At 42.6% G+C, this 21254-nt stretch overlaps 1 protein-coding gene across 20 annotated transcripts in view; it reads left to right on the forward strand.

The window, feature by feature from the left end:
• Positions 1-21254, forward strand: part of WNK1 (WNK lysine deficient protein kinase 1) — a 107001-nt gene that overhangs the window by 29100 nt on the left and 56647 nt on the right. For all 20 annotated transcript variants that reach the window (XM_083572190.1, XM_083572179.1, XM_083572192.1 and 17 more), the window contains exons 2-4: positions 5470-5642; positions 11705-11925; positions 13738-13895. In XM_083572190.1, coding sequence (XP_083428316.1) covers positions 5470-5642; positions 11705-11925; positions 13738-13895 — 552 coding nt within the window. The remainder of the gene's footprint in view (positions 1-5469; positions 5643-11704; positions 11926-13737; positions 13896-21254) is intronic.

Raw genomic sequence — 21254 nt, forward strand, 5'->3', positions numbered from 1 at the left:
TTCTTGTTCTTTCCTGTTCAGAAGGAAATGGTGGATTAGCAGTCAGCAGTGATGAGGAGAGGAGGGGCAGGGTTAAAGACCCTGAAATGGAAGGCTTACTTCTGGGTTACGGACTTTGGAAGGTGCAAGGAATAGCTGACTCAGTGCCATGCCTGAATAACCTTGTTAGTGATAGGAGGATGCAAAGTGCCAACATGGACCTACAGAGAGAGTTGTAGTATTCTGATTTACTAGTGGACACACAAGAGTGGTAGGAAAAATATTTTTTAGAAACAGCTCCTGTAAAAACCATTGGGGGCAAGGACTGTGTAAGCATGATTCCTTCATGCTGCCCGGACATGTTGGTGACAGAGAGTGGTGCACAGGGATAAGGACCTCCTGGAGTTGGGGGGCAGTTTCATTCTACCCACGCCTTTATATAGTGAGGGTGGATGGGACATGGTAGCCATGTATGCAACTTGAACAATTGCTTTGTGGTTCTCTGCTTGTGAATAAAAAAAAGTATGAAATGTCCACTGGGGAAATGGGTTGCTATTACCTGAATGTTCTATGAAGTTTCAGGGGACTGTTTATTTGGATCTGGAGGTAAATGAAGTTGACCAAGTTATAAGTGAAGGTTCTTCTAATCTTGCAGCTAGATGGGAGAAAAGTTTGAAGGAAGTCTAGCTGCTGGCCTGGCAGTTGTATGAATGTTGTTTAATGTGCCTCCTTGATACTTAAAAAAGTTACATGCAGAAAGGAAAGGAAAGTTAAGCTTTGGAACAGACAACTAAGCATTTTTATTTGGATGAACTATCAATATAATTCGCTCTATGATATAATGGGTTTAGTGCTACACATTGGGCATCTCTAAGACTGAATGCTGATTCCAATGTTGAATACCTGTCAAGTATAAATTGCCAAGAAAGGCTAGTTGTGGTTTGAATGATTCTTTTATTTTCTGTCCACATTTAGTGCCCTTATATTACAGAAATGCAAGTCACATGCTGGGTAGTGTTGCATTTCTGTTGAAACAATGTCAAAACAATTTAATGTGGGTGGAAAGGAATGAACAAAGCTAGCAGACAAGGCTTCATGCATCTGTTTCAACTTGCTAGGAAGGCAATATTGTTGAAGGGGATGTGACGAGCCCTGGAGGTTTGCTATCAAGGAAATGCAGTGTTTATCCATTTTCTTTAGTATCCTTTGGGATTTCATTTATGATTTGTTCTAATTATCTCTTTATAACTGTGAAAAAATAAGTGCTATATAAGCCGTGGACCACTCTTAGTCAGTACACAGCAAAGCACATGTCATCTTAATATTGTGGGGCAATTAAATTGAAATTGATAAGCGGTAGAACATGGTTGAAGACTTCCACATGGTCATGCAGCTCATTTAAATGACCAGCCTGTGTGCTGTAGGGGTTTTGCCCTGATCGGTAAGGAACTACCGTATTTTTCGCCCTATAAGACGCACTTTTTCCCCTCCAAAAATGAAGGGAAAATGTGTGTGCATCTTATGGGTTGAATGCAGGCTCCTTGGCTTCAGCGATAGCAACGCGAAGCCTCCGAAGCCTGCGCTCCGGAGGCTTTGCGTTGCTTCCGCTGAAGCCAGGAGAGTCTGCTCTTTGAGGCTGGCGGTGGGGGAAAGCAGCGCTTCCCCCATGGCCAGCCCCAGAGATTGGGGGGCAGCGGGAAGGCGAGCGACTCCTTCCCGCTACTCTCCAACCCGGGTTGGAGGCTGGCGGTGGGGAAAGCAGCGCTTCCCCCATTGCCAGCCCCAGAGATTGGGGGCCGTGGGAAGGTGAGCGATGCCTTCCCGCTACTCTCCAACCCGGGTTGGAGGCTGGCGGTGGGGAAAGCAGCACTTCCCCCATCGCCAGCCCCAGAGATTGGGGGCAGTGGGAAGGCGAGCGACGCCTTCCCGCTACTCTCCAACCCGGGTTGGAGACTGGCGGTGGGGAAAGCAGCGCTTCCCCCATCGCCAGCCCCAGAGATTGGGGGGCAGCGGGAAGGCGAGCGACGCCTTTCCGCTACTCTCCAACCCTCCTGTGGGCTTTTGCGGGAGATGGGGGAATTCCCCCATCTCCTGCAAAAGAAGGCAAAAGCCGCACGCTCTTTAAAGGGGCTCCGCGGCTTCTGCTGGCTTTTCTAGGAGGTGCGGGAATTCCCCCACCTCGTAGAAAAGCCCGCAGGAGCCGCACAGCCTTTGAAGAGTGCGCCGCTCGTGTGGGCTTTTCCCCGAGGAGGGAGAAGGGACGGACTGGCCGAGTCCGTCCCTTCTCCCTCCCGTGGGCTTTTGCGGGAGATGGGGGAATTCCCCCACCTCCCGCAAAAGCCGCGCGCTCTTTAAAGGGGCTCCGCGGCTTCTGCTGGCTTTTCTAGGAGGTGGGGGAATTCCCCCACCTCGTAGAAAAGCCCGCAGGAGCCGCGCACCCTTTGAAGAGCACGCCGCTCTTGGGGGCTTTTCCCCGAGGAGGGAGAAGGGACTGACTGGCCGTTTCAGTCCCTTCTCCCTCCTGGTCGAAAAGCCCGTAGGAGTCGCACTCGGCTCCTGTGGGCTTTTGCGGGAGGTGGGGGAATTCCGCCACCTCCCACAAAAGCAGGGAGAAGGTCTTGGAGTAGCGCACAGACTGCGTGCAGCCCGTCCGCTGCTCCCAGAGCTGCGGGGGGGGGGATCATATTTTTTTCCTTGATTTCCCCCCCTCAAAACTAGGTGCGTCCTATGGGCCGGTGCATCCAATAGGGCGAAAAATACAGTATGTATTGTTAAAAAGGTTGTGTACCATCCCCAATCCCTGCTGAGCAGTAGCAAGATTCCAGGGGTTCCAGGCGGCTACCCAGAGTTGTGTTTCCTTAAACAGTATATTATAATATATTGTCAGCTGCAGTGCAATTCACTCCTTTCCCAAATGACTTTGGAGCAAAGTTAGCATTTGACACACCCTGCAGAGAACAGGGAAAGCATCTTAAGTCAAAAATTCCATGTTTACATCCAAAGGTTAAAGGCTTCCAGTAAGAAACATACTTAATTGGCCTGGTTTTGCTGTCTAGTCATCAGTAGTTCATTTTTTAAAATGTGTGCAAATGTGTTTGCTTTCTCATTTAAGTGTGTCTTTGAGGAATACTTGAAAATGTTACTGGGCTTACATATACTGCGTGTTGAATCCTTGCAATCTGAGAGAATTTGCAGAAGACCCAAAATATGTGGTTTACCAGTCAAGTCAGTTGCCCTGTTCCAAAAGTGTAATTTGCAGCACCAGCACTTCTAATAGCATGTTTTCTTCTGATTTTAGTGCAACAAAAGTGAGAGAAATTCTTTTGTCATGCATATGTTTGTGAATTTTGGGAAAGGAGGGTAGTAGATGAGTTTACAGTACAATCACATATTCCACACATTTAACTTACATGATTGAACACCTGCCAGTTAAAATTGCACAACTGGAATGTAATCAAGGTGGAGAGCTTAAAAGCTATTTTGGGGCCAGGTCCACTGTGTGGAAAAAGCTTTTAAAGGGCAAGGGCTGCTCTGTGTACAGGTTCTGGAAGTTCTGGGCATGTTCTCTCTCTTCCCCTCCCCCACTAGCCACAAGGATGTTCCAAGGGTTTGGGTATACACAATTTTTGTGTATATGCGGAACCCTTGGAACCAAAACCCTGTGTAAGATGTGGTTATATTGTATTCTGTTTGCCATTACAAATCTGTTGCAAAAGTACTTTTAAGAAGAGAATTGTGGTGGTGGTGAAATTCAGGCTTTTGAAAGTTCTGTATTTAAATTTCTCAGATTAGGTTACTCAGTGTTTCTAAATTTGTGGAACACAATTGCATGTGTTTCACTTTTCAATCCAGGGTTTTCTTTACCTGTTTGGCATTCAGCATTGTTGAGATCACCAGCCATTTTGAATACCAGTGGCGGGAAACCACAGGTGCAGGGTGCGCGGGGGGCAGGGTGCTCTTGTGCTTGGGTCCTGCTTACAGATTTCCTACAGGCAACTGGTTGGCCACTGTGAGAACAGGATGCTGGACTAGATGGGTCAATGGCCTGATCCAGCAGGTTCTTCATATGTTTTTCAAGTAGCATTGTTACATTGTTGTGGATTACTGAGGCATTCCCTTTATGCTTTGTGTGCGAGCACATTTGCTTAAATTCTTGAATAGCAAGACTCTGAATTCTAAGATAACATTCAGTATTTCATGCTAAAAAAAGGACCTAGCAATCAAAACTGTCAAAAGGGAAAAGAAAAGCAGCATTCAGTAGAAATACAAAAAAAATAAATGAATTGCATAAATTAGTATATAAAGCCCTTAACAATTTAGGACCAGTTTACCCACGAGATTGCCTTACCCTACATGTGCCCACTTGTCCTCTTCAATCGGCAGAATTGGCATTACTACAGGTGCCATGTAGAACTCGTTTCACATTTGTAAGAACTTGGTCATTTAGTGTGGCACTGCTTACACTTTGGAACTCCCTACCTATTGAGATCAAGCACCTTCACTGTACTATTTTCAGTGCCTGCTAAAACCAAATTACCTCAACACCTGATTCACACAGTAGCACAGCAGAGGGAGGGAGGGAGACAAATTATTTTTGCTGCAGAGTGAGTGATTCAGGGGGTCTGCAGGGTAGTGCAGCAGCAAAAGATACGTATTTTACAGTCGCGCTACCCTGCAAGACCCCCTGAATCACCAGGCCAGGAAGGTGGAGATGTTAGGTGTCAAAGGTGGCACTTTGACATCTCCATCTGGTCGCAAGAGGCCAGTTGCAAGTTGCAAAATGTGACTAGTGCCCAGCTGATTTCAAACCCTGGTCATATCTTACCCTGACTGGGCCTGATAGGAGTTGCAATGCTACAATATCTGGAGGGTCACCACAGTTCTCTGTTATTTCTTTTATCATCCTTCGATAGTGAGTAATTTCAAAGTAAGGATTCCTTTATAGGCTTATGAGTAGTCATGCATCATATTTTAAACCTTACAGAAACTAGAAATTAAAGTATTAAATGAGCAAGTTGTATTTTTAAATAAGGTTGGTCTGCAGTGGTTAAGTGTGCATATGTTTGTAGGCAAAGTCTGATAAGTTTGCCATAAATTCAAAAGTAAATTCTCCAGATGGGTTTTTAAGGAAGAAGATAATCAAACTGCATGAAGTTCTGTAAAAACCATACTTTTCTAGGGAAGAAGTAGCTGCTACAAGTTTATCTGGTCACCTGAGGTGTCTTTCTCCTTACTGGTAAAATTTAGTATAGCACAAGTAGACACCACTGACTTTCTGCTGTGGAGATAAAGAATGGAAAACTGCAGTGATGTTACATCACATGTTGGCTGAGGAGGGGTGTGCACGTGGCTGGGCTCCTTCAGTCCTGTGTGTCGTAGCATCTAATCCTGCCCCCAGAGTCTGCATGTTTGTGGACTTGCCTATACAATTAAGTTTGATTTGTTTTTGTTCCAGTTTTTCATATATGTTTTCTTGCCCCCATCTTTTAGGATCGGAAGCTGTCCAAATCGGAGAGGCAACGATTTAAGGAGGAGGCTGAAATGTTGAAAGGGCTTCAACATCCTAACATTGTTAGGTTCTATGATTCCTGGGAGTCTACAGTCAAGGGAAAGAAGTGTATTGTTCTGGTTACAGAGCTTATGACATCTGGCACATTGAAAACGTGAGTATAGGCTTGCCAGAGCCATACACTAATGATGAACATGGATATCAAAATTACCAAAAAATAAATGAAAGGTTTTTGGTTTTTTGGGCAAAAGTCTTGTAAAAGCCATTGGATATATATTTGGATATATTGACCATTTCTGAGAAGGAGGTTCAGAATGATAGCTACTGTGTACTCTTTGGGCTTTAAATTACGAAACCTCTCAACCCATTGTCAGTGCTGTACTGTGAAGGAAGAAATGTTAATAGGCTTTGAGGTCCTACTTTGGCAAGCCATATCATGTCTCCTGTACAGCAAATGCTTGAAATTCCAGGCAAAATAAGCAGCAAGGGAGTCCTCTAGTGGTCAGTGAAGCACTCTTTGCTCTTCTCTATATTTTGATTCAGAATAGAATTATATATCAAATAAACTATGGGGAAGGACCATAAATATAGCATCTGCCTTGTATGCCGAAGGTCCCAAATTCAATTCCTGGCATCTCCAGGTGGGGTTGGGAGAGAACCCTGCCTGAATCCCTAGAGTGCTGCTGCCAGTCAGTGTAGATAATACTGACCTAGATGGACCTATGCTCTGACTTGGTATAAGGCAGCTTCCTATTTTCATAAGTTCATGTAATATAATTAAGAAATTCTTACTTAATTAAACTGTTTTTAAAATTAGAATTCCTTAATGGCAACTAGTTTTTGTGTGGAGGTACTTTGTGAGGAAGAGTAGCTGTCAAGTTTGAAATCCTCTTAAATGAATGGAATCAGTGAGTTATGGAAAAGGACTGTAGATAAGCTAGTCAAAGTATCTCAACTTGAGTTCTTTCTGAGGTCTACTGATGCCCCAAAATAGGATTAGTTAAAAAGCGGTAAAAGGATCAGTTACCAGGTCTGCCAGATTCTTTTTCAGAAACTGTGGGTTTGGAGACCAGTTGCTATTTTCATGCCAGATTCTTGTATCTCAGCACTTTGATGAATCTCTCCTATTTCCCAAATCAAAGACAACAGGATTAATTGAATTCACCTGAGTTGTAGTCGAAATTTGGCTGTCCATACTGGAATTAAGTTTAAATTGTGAGTGGTTTACTTCTGTCCAGGTACAGAAGCCTGTAATTAGTCTCTGTTGGCAACTTTTGTAGGCTTTATTATCGGCTTGCATGTGCAGTGACTGAGCACATGTAACCACCATTACAAAATATCTTATTTGAGCAACAGCTGTATCTGCTAGCATCTTCTAAAGCCCGCTTCCCCCTTTTCCCAAGCGAGCAAACCGTCAATCTTAGAAGTTATGGCTTAAAATAAACTTTAGTTAAACAAACCCTCCTTCATAAACCTGATTTAAATTGGCTTAAATTGACCAGAGATTAAGAATATAAGAAAAGCTCTGCTGGCTCAGACCACTGGCTGATCTAGTCTAGCATCCTGTTCTCACAGTGGCCCAACCAGATGCCCATGGGAAGCCTGCAAGCAGGACCCGAATGCAATAGCATTCTGTTCTCCTGTCAGCTATTACTACATTTCCTCTTTTGCATGCTTTCTTGATTTCCTTTTTCATCTCAGGATCTCCCTGAGCATTTAGATAAGGGAGGGTGATAGTACATACCCCATACTAAATTACTCATGGGGCCCAGTATCACCATCCACAATAATTTTGTGGACAAGCCTGCCTCTGATGGGATTTCTAGTTGGCTTGATTCAATGTCCTCTTTGATGTACAGAGTGAAACCATCTCCAGTACAACCTTCCCTGTCCTTACTATAGAGTCTATATCTGGAGATAACAATTTCCCATTACCTCCCTCCATTCTACGAGATTCCCATTGTGCCCACTATATCAATGCTGTCTTTTAAGACCATGCACTCCAGTTTGTCCACCTTGGCTCAGAAGCTTCTAACATTAGCTTATAAAGATTTACATACAGTGTCCATCTTCAAGTGTCTTTGGCCTGGGGTGCTTTGGCCTCTCTGAATTGCTGACCTCTGCCCCTTTACCTAGTTCTACAGCTCCACAGTTTAAATTTTCATCATTTCCCCCCTCCCCCCAGCTTCATCTCAGGGGGCAGATTTGTTTCAATCAGCTCCTGTTAGCACTTCCCCTGTAATCAGTTCAAAAGCTGCTATGCCGTCTTTTCTCTTTCAGTGTCAGTGGTCTGCTTCCATTCTGGTTCAAGTGGAGTCCATACCTTTTGTACAGGCTTGGCTTGCTGCAAAATGTTCCCCAGTGCTTATCAAATCCAAACCCCTCTTCCCACAACCAGCATCTCATCCACACATGGCTTGCTAGCCTGCACCACACTAGCTGGTCCTGTGTGTGGAACTGGTAGCATTTTGGAGAAAGCTGAATTGAATGTCCTGGCTTTCAGCATCCTATCTAGCAACCTAAATTTTGTTTCCAGGACTTCGTGACTACATTTCCCCCATGTCACTGGTGCAAACATGCACCATAACCACTGACTTCTCCCTAGTACTAACCACCTGTCTAACTGTGGGCAGTGGGCAACACCTGCACCCTTTGCACCAGGTAGGCGGTTCACCGTGCAATCTGTATGCCTATCATAATGGCAACCATCTATGCCCCTAATTATTGAATCACCCACAACCAGGATCCATCCACCTCCTAGAAAAATATCCTTGGCACAAGAGGACACCAGCTCATTCAAGGAATGGGTTCCTTCTAATGTATTATTTTCCTCTACCTCAGAGCAACGACCTCCTTCCCTGAGACCCTCAACCTCTCTGACAGCTGGGGAGCTTTCATTCTGGGAGTGGGCTGCATGTTAGATCTTCATGAGCCTAGAAGGCTGTTGCTGTGTTAGTCCTAGGAAATGATTTATTATTTTTGCAAGTTTTGATAAGGTAGTATTTATGTTACAGAAGTTCAGGACAAATGGGAAAGTAGATGATACTCAGCATTTCAGAGGTGGCTAGAAATGGAAATGCATTTAGTTATAGCGAGTACTTAAAAGATTTACAAGGACACTTGGAAGTGACTAAAACATTTGAATTAAAAGCCACATGTCACCCACATAAATTGAATTACAGATGCTATTTCACTTCCTCTGATAGATTTCAGTGACCTGTAAGCTCATTTTCGTTTGCTGCAACATATGATACTAGTTTACCTGCCAATCTGTTTTAACAGAATTAGCCAGTACTGGTATGCACTGCTTTCAAATTCAGAACAGTGCTTTGGTTCATTGTTGCTTTCCCTGGGTGAAATGGGGGAAGGAGCATAACTGCAGAATGTCAACTCAGAATGAAAAGAAGTTTTTGTTGGAAAGTGAATGACAGCTATGATGTCACTGTAGCAACCACTTAGCTATTGAAACATTAAATGAAGGAGCTCAGCCAGGAAGCCTTGGTTACAGTGTAAACTTGCCTTTACTTGACTGATGGTAATTAAGCTAACAAATGAAAAGATTTTTATGTTCTCCTTGAGACCTTGATCCTGTCCAATGACAATATCTGCACTAATTTTAAGAATTTTAGAAACGTATTTTTAGTTGGCATATTCTGTATTGTGATTCTCTCCCCACTACCCTTTATCTAAATGTGAGTGAGGTGTCAGTGCTTCCAGAAGCATTTTGCTCCTCCTTGAAAATCTGGTGGGAAAAGTTATTTTTGTGTGCCTTGACAAGCCCATTGTCCTGTGAACAAACCTCATTATACCCCAGTTAGCTTTCAGGAAAATAATTTAATTTCTTAGTTCAGCCTTTAGCAATACCCCTTCCCCCCATAAACCTTTCCTCTATATTAACAGGCTTCCTCCTTTCCATGTAATGTTCAGCGTTCAAAGGTTGCTTCCCATGTCACCCCCCATGACAGGTGTTTGGGATTCTGTGACTAGCTTGGATGCCATTATTATATGATCCTACAATAGATGCTTATCGTGATTATTCCACAACAATTCAGTGCATGTTCTGATCTCTGCTTATCCACTTCATTGTAAGAGCATGTCTTGATAGAATAATTTGGACAGCTGCCAGTTCTGGATGATTGATACTAATCCCCATTGCTACAATTTCTGTAGTTCAAAAGGAGGGACTTTGAAATCACATTTCAAACATTAATCCTGGTGTGAAAACTGCCCTGTAAAAAGCATTTGAGAGATGGTTTCAGAGGGAAATTGGAGTTCAGCTTGGAATAAGAGTTGAGAAGAGGAGGATATTAGAAGGAAAGTATGAGTATGAAGGGCTCATGGGACACTGGGAGAGGAAACTGCTGGTGTACATGTTCTGATTTGATTTCTTGGCTGAGATACCCTTTGAGTATTTTGCTGCTCGCATAATATCACTCAGGTTTTTGTGCCCATTGCACAAGATAGATCTTAAGAGAGGCAGTTTGGCTCAGCTATAGTGTCTTTGCTTACATTCTTGGCTCTTAAAACGTACTTGTCCGTTGCCAATTCTCTTCTCTTAAAGGCTTTGGGCCCCAACATTTCCTGCCAGGGATGCTGACTTTTCAAATATTATCCTAAGCTGGTATCACTTCTGAAGTCTCTTGAAAATGGAGCATTTGCAGGAAGTGTAACAGCTAGGTTTTAAGCAAAATTAATTGATGTAAAGCTAATTGCTTAAAAAGACAAAAAAATTATTACAGCATGTACAGAAAACTGAATGGATACTTAAAATTATTTTATGAAAAAGAGAAACTGCTTTGAGGTAGTGAATGTGCTTATTTTGCCTTCCTTTTGAAAAACATATAAAGATGAAACAGGACGAAGGAAGAGTTTTCCTATGTGCTTTTCAAGACTTCAGGCAACTGATTAGAAAGTGGAGTAATTAGGAGGAAAGGAAAGAAAGGGGAATAATGATCTTCTAGAACAGGCATGTCCAACCAGTCAATTGCGATCTACTGGTCGACTGTGGGCTGTCCCTGGTCATTGTGGGATCGCAACCTCCCCCCCCCCCCCGCAAGCCCAACAACTCTGATGAAGCCTCCTCAAAAAGAGCTCAACAACTCTTGCCACTGCCTCCCAAAGAAAGCTGACAATGGATAGATCACTGCCAGTTTTTTTATACTGGGAGTAGATCGCAGTCACTTGGGAGTTGGGCATGCCTGTTCTAGCATACTGAGGGGATGAATTAAGAATGGCCAGCAGAGAAAGAAGAGTTGCCAAGGTCAGTAGAGAAAAAGCATGTGTGCGCACATGGATCCAGTAAAACAGATCTTCTTGAAATCGCATTTGTTGTTTCAGAGGTTATTTACTCCCTGCTCCCCTCAAAATCAAGTAACAGATCATATCTGCCTTCATTGACTTTCAGAGCTACTATTGAGCAGCAACATAAATCTGAGGTGTCAATCCTTATGGAACCTCATAATTTGTACATGGGATCACCTCAAATCATAGTCCACCTGTGTCACAGATGTGTTCTGTGATTTGATGGTAACTTTGTTGTCATGTTATGTAAAAATCATGAAGATGCATGGGAATCTGTGCCTTGGGCATGTTTTTGTGGTGCAGGCAAGCACTGTCTCTGTGATTTTTACTGTGCAACCTACTACTAAAAATGCTTTACTGGTGCAGGGGAGCCTCATATAAAATCATGCACATTAAAAAGATTTGTTTTAATTCTACTGAATCTCAACTTTTACCCAGAACCCAAAGAATATGAAAGAGAAGGAGTGTGTGCTTATGTGAGCATGTGCACATGCATGTATTTTCTGGAGAAGGGAGTTAAGGAAAAGCACCAGAGGTGGGTTGCTCCTATACATTAAAATTTCAAATGTGCCCACAGGTTCAGAAAGATTGGTGGCCCCTGGATTCTAACTCATGAGCCAATCAGTTCAGTGTATTGATTTATATAAATGCTGCAGGTGTAGTTATTATTTTTGTGAAGGAGCCCTGCTGTGCAGTTTCTATTACCTCTGAAAAGGAAGACTGGTTTTCAGTACTCCCAATACTTCTCTTTGCCCTATGTTCTTTTTCTGGAGGTGTGGAGTTTGGCTCATACGGAGCCTGCTTTTGTTACGAACTGTTTGTTTGATGGTTTGTAGTTCACTTGTGGCATTCCAACAGTATGGACTTCAAGATGAAGCTTGAAGCTTGTTTTTATTCCTGTGGCTCTTTCCCTAGGTACTTAAAAAGGTTTAAAGTGATGAAAATCAAAGTACTGCGAAGCTGGTGCCGGCAAATACTGAAGGGTTTGCAGTTCTTGCACACGCGTACTCCTCCCATTATCCACCGTGACTTGAAGTGTGACAACATCTTTATTACTGGCCCCACAGGATCAGTCAAGATAGGAGACTTGGGTCTGGCAACCTTGAAGCGGGCTTCCTTTGCCAAGAGTGTGATAGGTAAGCATCTGGTTTGTTTTAGCAGTTCTTACTTGAAAATTTGCCTAATAGAATTTTCCAATTCTCACAAAGCAAAAAAAGGAAATGAAAAAAGCTTCATCCCTGAAAATTCTGGAGTTTTAGGTCTCATAAAATATGGGTCCCTGATATTAGTATTCTCCTAAAGAATCTTCTCAAGGTGTGTAGGCTCATTCACTTAGCAGAACACTTGATAAAACCAAAGTATTTCCATCCTTTGAAATAACTGTTCTGAACTGGGATTAAGGGGAAGCACAGAGTTTTGAATGAAAATTCTTTTTTAAAAAATACAAACCTCTGCCTTATACCTAAAATTTCTGGGCTGCTGCATTTAAGTACCCTACAATAGCTTTGTCAGCTGGTCTGAAACTATGACCAGATAATTGGTTTTAACAGCTCTGTTCTGCTATTTGTTTTGTGAAGGATGCAAGCTAACAAGGGAAAAGATGGTCCTTTTTAGTCTGCATCTGCTAGTGTGTGTTTTTAGAATGCAATCTACAGCTATTTCTGAAGTTCTGTTTTCAGAAGTTGTAATACCTGATTTTAACAATACAAATTCACATTTGCAAATATCTCGGCCTTTGTGACAATGAAACATTTCCTGCTTTCCAGCCAGTCTAGAAACAATTAATGTTAGTGGAAAGGGGAGAATATTCAGTGGGAAATGACCAACTTCCTTAACATAGCAGTCTCTTTTCCATATGTTATGATCAACTTTCAATTGGAAAACTGCCATATTCTGACTTTTTTGAACAATTGAATTAGTATGCTCCCTTTCAGTTAAGGCTGGAACACCACTGAATCATGGGAAGATGGATAGGGAAGTAAAAAGTGATTGATTGGTAAATTTGCATACAATCTGGTTTGTTTGCAGGAAATAATTCTCTGCTTATTGGTAATTTCTGGCTCTTACATATCTCTGATTCATATAGTGCAGATTTCTGTGAAATGGAAGGGTGTATTGGTTTGATACATCAGGGATAATACACCTCCTACAAATTGATTTTAAAATTAGGATTTATTGAATCTCGCCCTCTGTGCCTATAACTCAATCTCTCTATATTTCTGAGTATTTTTGCCTGTAGGATGTCCCTCACTATTTCCTGTATCTGCAGTAGGCCTATAAAATGTACTGCAGGTGAAATGGTAAGTATGTAAAAAGGGCTCTGGTGAGTGGCCTTTGCAGAACATTTTTGAAAAATTAATTTTTAAGAAGCCTTTATTCATAAACACAGGGCTTTTCATTGCAAGGCTTTGTTTAAAGTGACACTAAACAGAAGTAAATGGAGTGTTACGGGTCAGAGACTAGCTGTGGACTCTTTCCAGTACTAATTTTTTACAGCAGAGGGCAGGCAGGGATGCTGAAACAAGCCTCATACCTCCTTTCTCACAAGGAGGAAAGGTAAGTGTGTCTAACAAGTATTTGGTTTGTAGTCTAGCTAGTCTCTTACTTTATTTTTCTCCGTTTATCTTCAACCTGGGATTCAATCATATACCATTATGAGTAAAATCTTCATATGTTCCCCCCGATTCTGTTCCATTATAATATATATAAATGGTGAACATAAAAACCTTTAACTGTTGGTTCCTCACTTCTTGCAAAGGCCTTGCAATGGAAGACCCATGGGATACATTGATGAAACAGAGTGACTGAGGGTGTCCTCCCTCTTCTTTTTGCTTCCACTTCTTCTTTTCTCACAGGTCTACCCGTCTACTCCCTTCTGCGGTGAGTAACGCCAGCAGCCTCTGCTCGCTTTGAGACATTTAGAGTCTGAATCGTTCTTTTAATTTAAGGTACCCCAGAGTTCATGGCACCCGAGATGTATGAGGAGAAATACGATGAATCCGTTGATGTATATGCTTTTGGGATGTGTATGCTTGAGATGGCTACGTCTGAATATCCTTATTCTGAGTGTCAAAATGCTGCACAGATCTACCGTCGAGTGACCAGCGTAAGTCTCCTATAACCACCTACAATTGTAGAGCTCCTACCACAGCTAACAAAAGATGTCTTCCTTCAGTGATAGAGGATGGGTAGTTTTGCAGGAGAGAAAAAGAAAAGAAAGCACACACTTGGGAAAATGTAGATGCTCTCTTTCCTAGCTCTACATGAAATGCAAGAGGTTGAATGCTACAAAAAGGAAGAGCGACAGCCCACACTTAAAGCTCAGGTAGAAATCAGTTCTTTAATCCTACTGTTCATTGGCATTCATTCAGGAAAAGTTGCGTAACCAGGTACTGTACCAAACTAAAATTGGATATTGGTGGAAATCTTTTGACCCTGTCAGTTTTTTCTTCATTACAAAACATTAACTTGAACATTCGCTCTTGATCTGAACAAATATGTTACAGAATGAAAGAATTATTATAGGCATGTGTTGCTTATCTAGGATTCTAAATACTTGTTTATACAAGCTGTAAGTAAAAGTTTAAAATACTTTTGCCCTACCATTCAAGGAAATATTATTTTCCGTTGGTTTCCAGTGGAAATATCCTTATTTCTGTTTCAAGTCTTAGCATGCTTGCACAAATATAGCTAAAGCTACCACCTTCATATGAGGGATAAACAGACTGAGGTAAGCTTGAGGTTTGTGGGGGTGCAAAAAATAAGCGGTGGGAAGAAGCTCCCCTCCCAAAAACAACACCCAGGGAGAATTCAGTGGCTATAAAAAGCATTAGTAAAATCCAAGATTGTAATGTAGCTGAGATTAAGCTCAAGTGTTTCCACCAGGTCCATGAAGATGGGGGAGGGCAGCTGGGTACACTTTCTCTGGGCCCTGGAGGGCTAAGCTGGCCAGGGGGGCAACCCAGGACCAGCTGCTTTTTTGTTTTTGAGTTTATAACTATAACAAGACTCCCACCCCAGACCTCAGATAAGCTCTGCATGGGGCTGGTTTCCACCCCATGTTCCCCCCCAAATTGTTGGGAACCAAAATGGAGAAAACTACCCACCACATAGAAGCCTCACTGATGTGCATCTGCATGACTCATTTTTCTAGACTTGCACTCCTTAGAACAGTGACTCGAGCAGAAATACCCAGGAGATGGCCTCCTTCGAGTGTGGCAAATTCATAGCCTTGCACATGAATAGGAAAGCTTTCCGAGTTCAGTAGCAAAGTGTGCCTCTCATATTCAGGGGGAAATAGTGTGTCTCCACAATTAAGAAACTTTGGGGAGAACTTAATGAAAATGGATGCGGGTTTCAGCCTGTGTTCAGTTCACTTCACTTCAATAAACAGTGCCTTTTGATAGTAACTCATAGTATTAAAAAATAATTTATCAAAGCACCAACCAGTGCCAGTTGAGATAATTCCTCTGGGAAGGGGCTTCCTCACTCAGTGCAGCAGCACCATCACAGGCAACAGATTTTTTTCCATTTCAGTCACAAAGGAGCTGGGAGTTAAGGCTAGTCAGCTGGTCTCACCTAGGCCTGGATGGGACATGCGCTCCTTTGCAAATAGAGCCTTTGAATTATTCTGGCCTTTTCTTCCTTGTTAGTGACTTCACTGCAGCTGCCTCCCAGAGCCACCTATAGGATGTTGCATCCCCCACCCCCCAAACTCGTTCTCAAAAGTCCACCTTTTCTATGAAGCCTTTGGCACAACCACATTATCTGTGGAAGCTAAGCCTAAGTGCAAATGAATTGAATACATTTTTCTACTTCCTTCCTCTATTGTTTTGCTTGTGTAGGATTTTAAACTTTTTGGGCAGGGACCAGCTGTCTTTTTTCTCTGTAAAGCACCATTCACACTGATGACACTGTGTGCAAGCCTACCTTTTAAAATAATAAACTGAATAGAATGCAGTGAACTTTATTATTAAAGTTTCTGTTTTTATTTTTTATTTTAGCTGATGTTCTGTAGTACTGAAATTTTAACTCTGAAATTTGGTGTCTCTTATGTTGGTGACTCCAGGCAGCAGTGAGCAGCATCTTGTTTTGATGGTGGGGTTGCCTAGGGGTTTGACTCCCTACCCCCTCCCCACCTTCATCCCAGAATGGAATTTCCCTTGTCACCCTCATCAGAGGGCTATGAAATGTGCACTAAAGTGGGATAAATTTGGACATACTGTGGGACTGTAGGGGGAAGGGTGGGTGATTAATAACAATAAGTGAGTGTGATTGTGCAGAGCAGAGGGAAAGCTTTGGTATACTGGGGCAAGTTAGAAAGAGGAAGATCAAGCCTTGTATGCAGGCCAAATTCGGTTCAGGGTGGCATACACATTGCAGATTTAGGCATACCGGTAACCCACAACATGAAGGGTCAAGTTAGAAAAGAGAATCAGAGTCTATAATCCATTTCATTTCACTTTTGCCTTTTAAATTCATTCATAGGAAATAGTGTTTCTGTAACGTTCCTGAAATAGGGAATGATTCTATTGGGTTTACAACTGAGCAGGGCAAAAAGCTATTGAAGTTCAGCAGAAACAGTTTAAGGGAAACCAACTTCATTATTCGCATGAGCTAAATAAAGAGAACCAAAAGCAAGACAAAACTACCAGTAATGCAGCTGCAGAAATCAGGATAGTTATTTTTCCCCTTTACTTTGTCTTGCCTCTCTGCATGAGTTTGTATGTCAAACAGCAAAGATCTGAAGATCAGAAATCAGACTTGTAACTGTACAGGCAAAAGTAATTTATTTTAATCCTTTGTGAATACAGTGAGTAATACAACTTCCAAGCTACTTCAGAAGTATGCAGAGCTCCTGGGGCTAAAACGTTAGGTATGCTGGCCTCCTGTATTTCCATACAAATGTGTGTAAAAGATCCAGGTTTATTGCTGATCTCCCAGGGCTACACTAAATACTTAACCATGAATGGATACAAGTTGTTTTGGAGTTTGGTACTTGTTAAAGGACAAACTGTCCTTGAGTTTCCTGCATCTTTTTTAACCTTTCAAACCTCTGCATGGAAGCTGTTTTTCAACGTCATGCTAAACCATAGTTTAGCATGAAGTGAATGAGCCTAGGTGAGCCTCCGTCTTGCATTCTCCTCTTCTCTCAGTCAGCTGGGCAGAGGTTTGAAAGCTTTGGCTGTACTAGTTTGTTCCATCCAATCTGGTAAACATTAATGTTCCTTGAAACAAGTTGGCTTGTTTCAAACATCATAGTTTTCATTAAGCAGTTCGTTGATCTGGATGAAGTGACAAATAATGAAAAAGTGGAAGCATCTGTCTGCTCTCAGCTGTGTGGAGGAGGAGAGAGATCATGTATGTGTGAGACTAAGGCTCACCTAAGCTTGTTCATGTCACTGAAGCTACAGTATAGTGTAGGAGTGTGGAATTTATGCCACTCCAAAGTAGCTGGACTGTCAACTCGCATCAGCCCAAGCTATTGTGGTTAATGGTAAAGGATGATGGGTGTTGTAGTCTAGCAATATCTGGAGTGCCACAGGCTCCCACTGCCTGGTTCAGCACAATGTCCAAACTTGGCCTGAGTCTGTTATATGGGACTAGCATTTTTGTTTCATAGCTCTTCTGGTGATGCAGGTTTTTCTGTATTTCCTATAGGATTGTTTTGTACAATTCAGCATTAATTGGTTCAGTGACTTAGATATTGCCCAGAATTTCCATATAAGAGTGCTGCTTTCCACAATGTGTGGAAAATAAGGTAGATTCAGATAATTGGAGTGATTTCAGTGATTCCAAGGTTTAGTTAATTGTATGACGTTATCTTCAATTGTTCACATAGGCAATAGGTTTTATTTATGGACAACTTAATATATACATAGAACCATAGAATCATATCTTAAAATAACACATCTGTCTTAAAATGTTAGGCTTTATGTTTAAGTTCTAGGATTCATTCATTAAGAACCTCGTTATTTGAGATTTTCATCCCAATATTATGGATGTTTGCTCAGGAGGAAATCCCATTAAGTTCAGGAAGACTCCAGTAACCACCTCACAGAACTAGTCCAGGAGGATACTGCTGTCGGTGGTATCAAAAAATTTCAACAGATTGAAAAGTAGGAGCCAGAGATGCATTCTCCTTGCCTTGTTCTTGGTACAGGTCATCAGGGCAACAGAGGCTGATTTAGTCACCAAACCAAGCCTGATTCCAGATAGAACTGGATCCAGATAATTTGTATTCAAGGACTGTTTCTCCCCATATGAACCGACTCAAACCATGCTAACATCATCTGAAGCCCTTCTTCGTGTGCTTCTTCCATGAGAGGTGTGGAGGGTGGCAACACGAGGACAGGCCTTTTCTGCGGTGGCTCCTTGTTTGTGGAATGCTGTTCCCAGGAGGCTCATCTCATGCCTTCTTTACTTACTTTTAGGTGCCAGATTGAAAACGTTTCTCTGTAACCAGACCATTGGCTGATTAAACAATCTATGGCCTTTTAAATGTTCTTGTGGAAGGGGGCATTAATGGGTTTGTTTTCTTTTTCTCGCTATGTATTTTGTGTAATCATTTTGTGTTTTTTGCTGTAAACTGCCCTATGATCTATGAAGGGTGGTATACAAAATGAACCAAATGAACAAACCATATGAATGAACAAACCAAATGAACAAACGAACAAAAAACCCAAATGAACCAAAACCAAATGAACAAACAAAATATCCTGCAGCTCCTTTGCCACCACCTTGCCCAAGAAGCGAGTATTGGTGACTAGGTGGTACTTATTGTAAACCTCTTCAAGAGTGAATGTGCCACTGCTTTTTTAAGACCAGCAAGCCCCACTTCATTGCACAGTGGCATGTTCTCCACACCCTGGACTGACCTGATCAGCCCCCACCCCCCACCCCACCTGGCTTTCATCAGCCAGAATGGGTAGCGTTCAAGAGAGCTTGTTCCATCATTGCAAGAGTCATGCCCACCTTCGCAGTTCACTGTGAAGAGCCAAAGGGGTTTTTAAAAAAATGAAACTCTGCAGAGGTCTATGGCAGTTTTAAACTATTTAAAGGTGGCCGAAACATGTTGAGTGTGTTTTGCTCCTGATGGTTCTTGAATCTGTACTATATAAAGAGACCATCTTATCTATTATGCTATTGCACTTTGTTATTATAGTACTGAATTTTGCTACTGACCCATGTCCTCATTGAACTTAGGGCCAAGATAGTGATATTTAAATGTGTGAATGCATTTAACTTGCTGACTTCTCTCCCCCTCCCATTTGTTGTTGTTTAGTCATTTAGTCGTGTCCAACTCTTCATGACCCCATGGACAAGAGCACGCCAGGCACTTCTGTCTTCCACTGCCTCCCGCAGTTTAGTCAAACTCATGCTGGTAGCTTCGAGAACACTATCCAAGCATCTCGTCCTCTGTCGTCCCGTTCTCTTTGTGCCCTCAATCTTTCCCAACATCAGAGTCTTTTCCAGGGAGTCTTCTCTTCTCATGAGGTGGCCAAAGTATTGGCGCCTCAGCTTCACGATCTGCCCTTCCAGTGAGCACTCAGGGCTGATTTCCTTCCTTCACAGAGAGAGGCTTAGAAATGCAGCCTCTTGGATTAATCGTGTTGCTCTGAGTAAATCTCCCCTCCCCTTCTCTCCCACTTCCTCATTCGTCATCCCTTCTATGGGTGGCGCTGAGTGCCCTTTGCTTCTGAGCAATTTGCTCTCCTACTTTTAAGACTTGTTGGGTTCTGGAAGAAGGGGGGTCTGGAATGCTTTCTAGTGATAACATGTCAGCCAGCTGTTCCGGCTCTTCCTCTTCCTCCTCTTCCATTATTTCCCAACTTCTCCCTTCATCTCCCTCAAACCCCTGTTGTAATTCTGAACTGTCTTCTTCTTCTCTGGAAGGGTCAGGCTGGAGAGGCAGTCTCCACCATTCCTCCTGTGCCCAGTCCGTGACATCACCAGAGCAATTGTCCCCTTCACCATTTCCTTGTGGTCTTAAGTTGTGCGAGTACAGAAGTAGCCGCTGTAATGCCCTCTAGAGCTGTTTGGAGTTGTAGTCCACAACACCTGGAGAACACAAGGTTGACTATCCTTGTCCTAGCTTATGCTGCCTGCTCAAAGTACAAAGCTTCCAGTTAGGAGGTTCTGGGTATGCTGCACAGCTTTAGGATGGAATATAATCTGTTCTTTATGACAATGGTTGTTGTTGTTTAGTTGTTTAGTCATGTCCGACTCTTTGTGACCCCATGGGCCAGAGCACGCCAGGCACTCCTTTCTTCCACTGCCTCCCGCAGTTTGGTCAAACTCATTGTAGCTTCAAGAACACTGTCCAACCATCTCGTCCTCTGTCGTCCCCTTCTTGTGCCCTCCATCTTTCCCAACATCAGGGTCTTTTCCAGGGAGTCTTCTCTTCTCATGAGGTGGCCAAAGTATTGGAGCCTCAACTTCACGATCTGCCCTTCCAGTGAGCACTCAGGGCTGATTTCCTTCAGAATGGAGAGGTTTGATCTTCTTGCAGTCCATGGGACTCTCAAGAGTCTCCTCCAGCACCATAATTCAAAAGCATCAATTCTTCGGCAATCAGCCTTCTTTATGGTCCAGCTCACCCCCTCCCATAAGATGCCATTAATGCCAATACCTGCTTCATCAGTACTGCAGTGTTTGTGGGGAATAATTAAATCTCTCCTCCCCATACTCTGCAGTTGTGATCTCCCTGTGCCTTTAAAAACCTTTTTAAAAAGTTTGACTGTCATCATGAATTTAATGTTCCCCCGGCAGCCCCAAGAAGCTCTGGGAGAAGCGGACAGGCTGCGTGCAGCCTATCCGTTGCTCTTTGGGGCTGGGGTGGGGAAATAATATTTTTTCTTGATTTCCCCCTCTAAAAACTAGGTGCGCCTTATGGTCAGGTGCGCCTTATGGAGCGAAAAATACGGTAAAATGTGTTCATACCACTAAGTAGGGGTGAGTATTATGTGCATTACTAGGGCATAGCAAGCTGTAATACCGGTAAGAAAAAAACCCATAATTTGGATTGGATATTGGTATTTAAAACTGAAGTTTAGCTGGGCAAGCTGTAGAGTCAGGAATGAAGTGGTTAAGCATGGATTGGGTAACATAACAGAAATTTGCATTTCATAAGATGCATGGAGTAAATTAAATTACCTTGCATAGTATTGCCTCAGGGTTGGGAGGAAGGGGTTAACTTTGTTTTCCATTAGGATCATGAGTTCTTTTAACATTTCCTTTAACGGTTTGTAGCAGCCTACATCTAGCTCAAACCAGTACTGAAATAGCTTAGTAAAAAAGTAATGGAGATTTTTCAAAGTACCTTGCAGCTTGACTCTAGAGTTCATGGGCCAACATAATTAATGGCAAAGTCTAAAAGAAGATTAAAGCAATTAGAGTAAAATTCCTTTCAGACTCTATTGTTAATCCCCTTGTTTGGGGGAAATCCTAAATACCATTATCAGCT

This window comes from Podarcis filfolensis (genome assembly GCF_964270895.1).
Source record: "Podarcis filfolensis genome assembly, chromosome: 10".
NCBI classification, from domain to species: Eukaryota; Metazoa; Chordata; class Lepidosauria; order Squamata; family Lacertidae; genus Podarcis; species Podarcis filfolensis.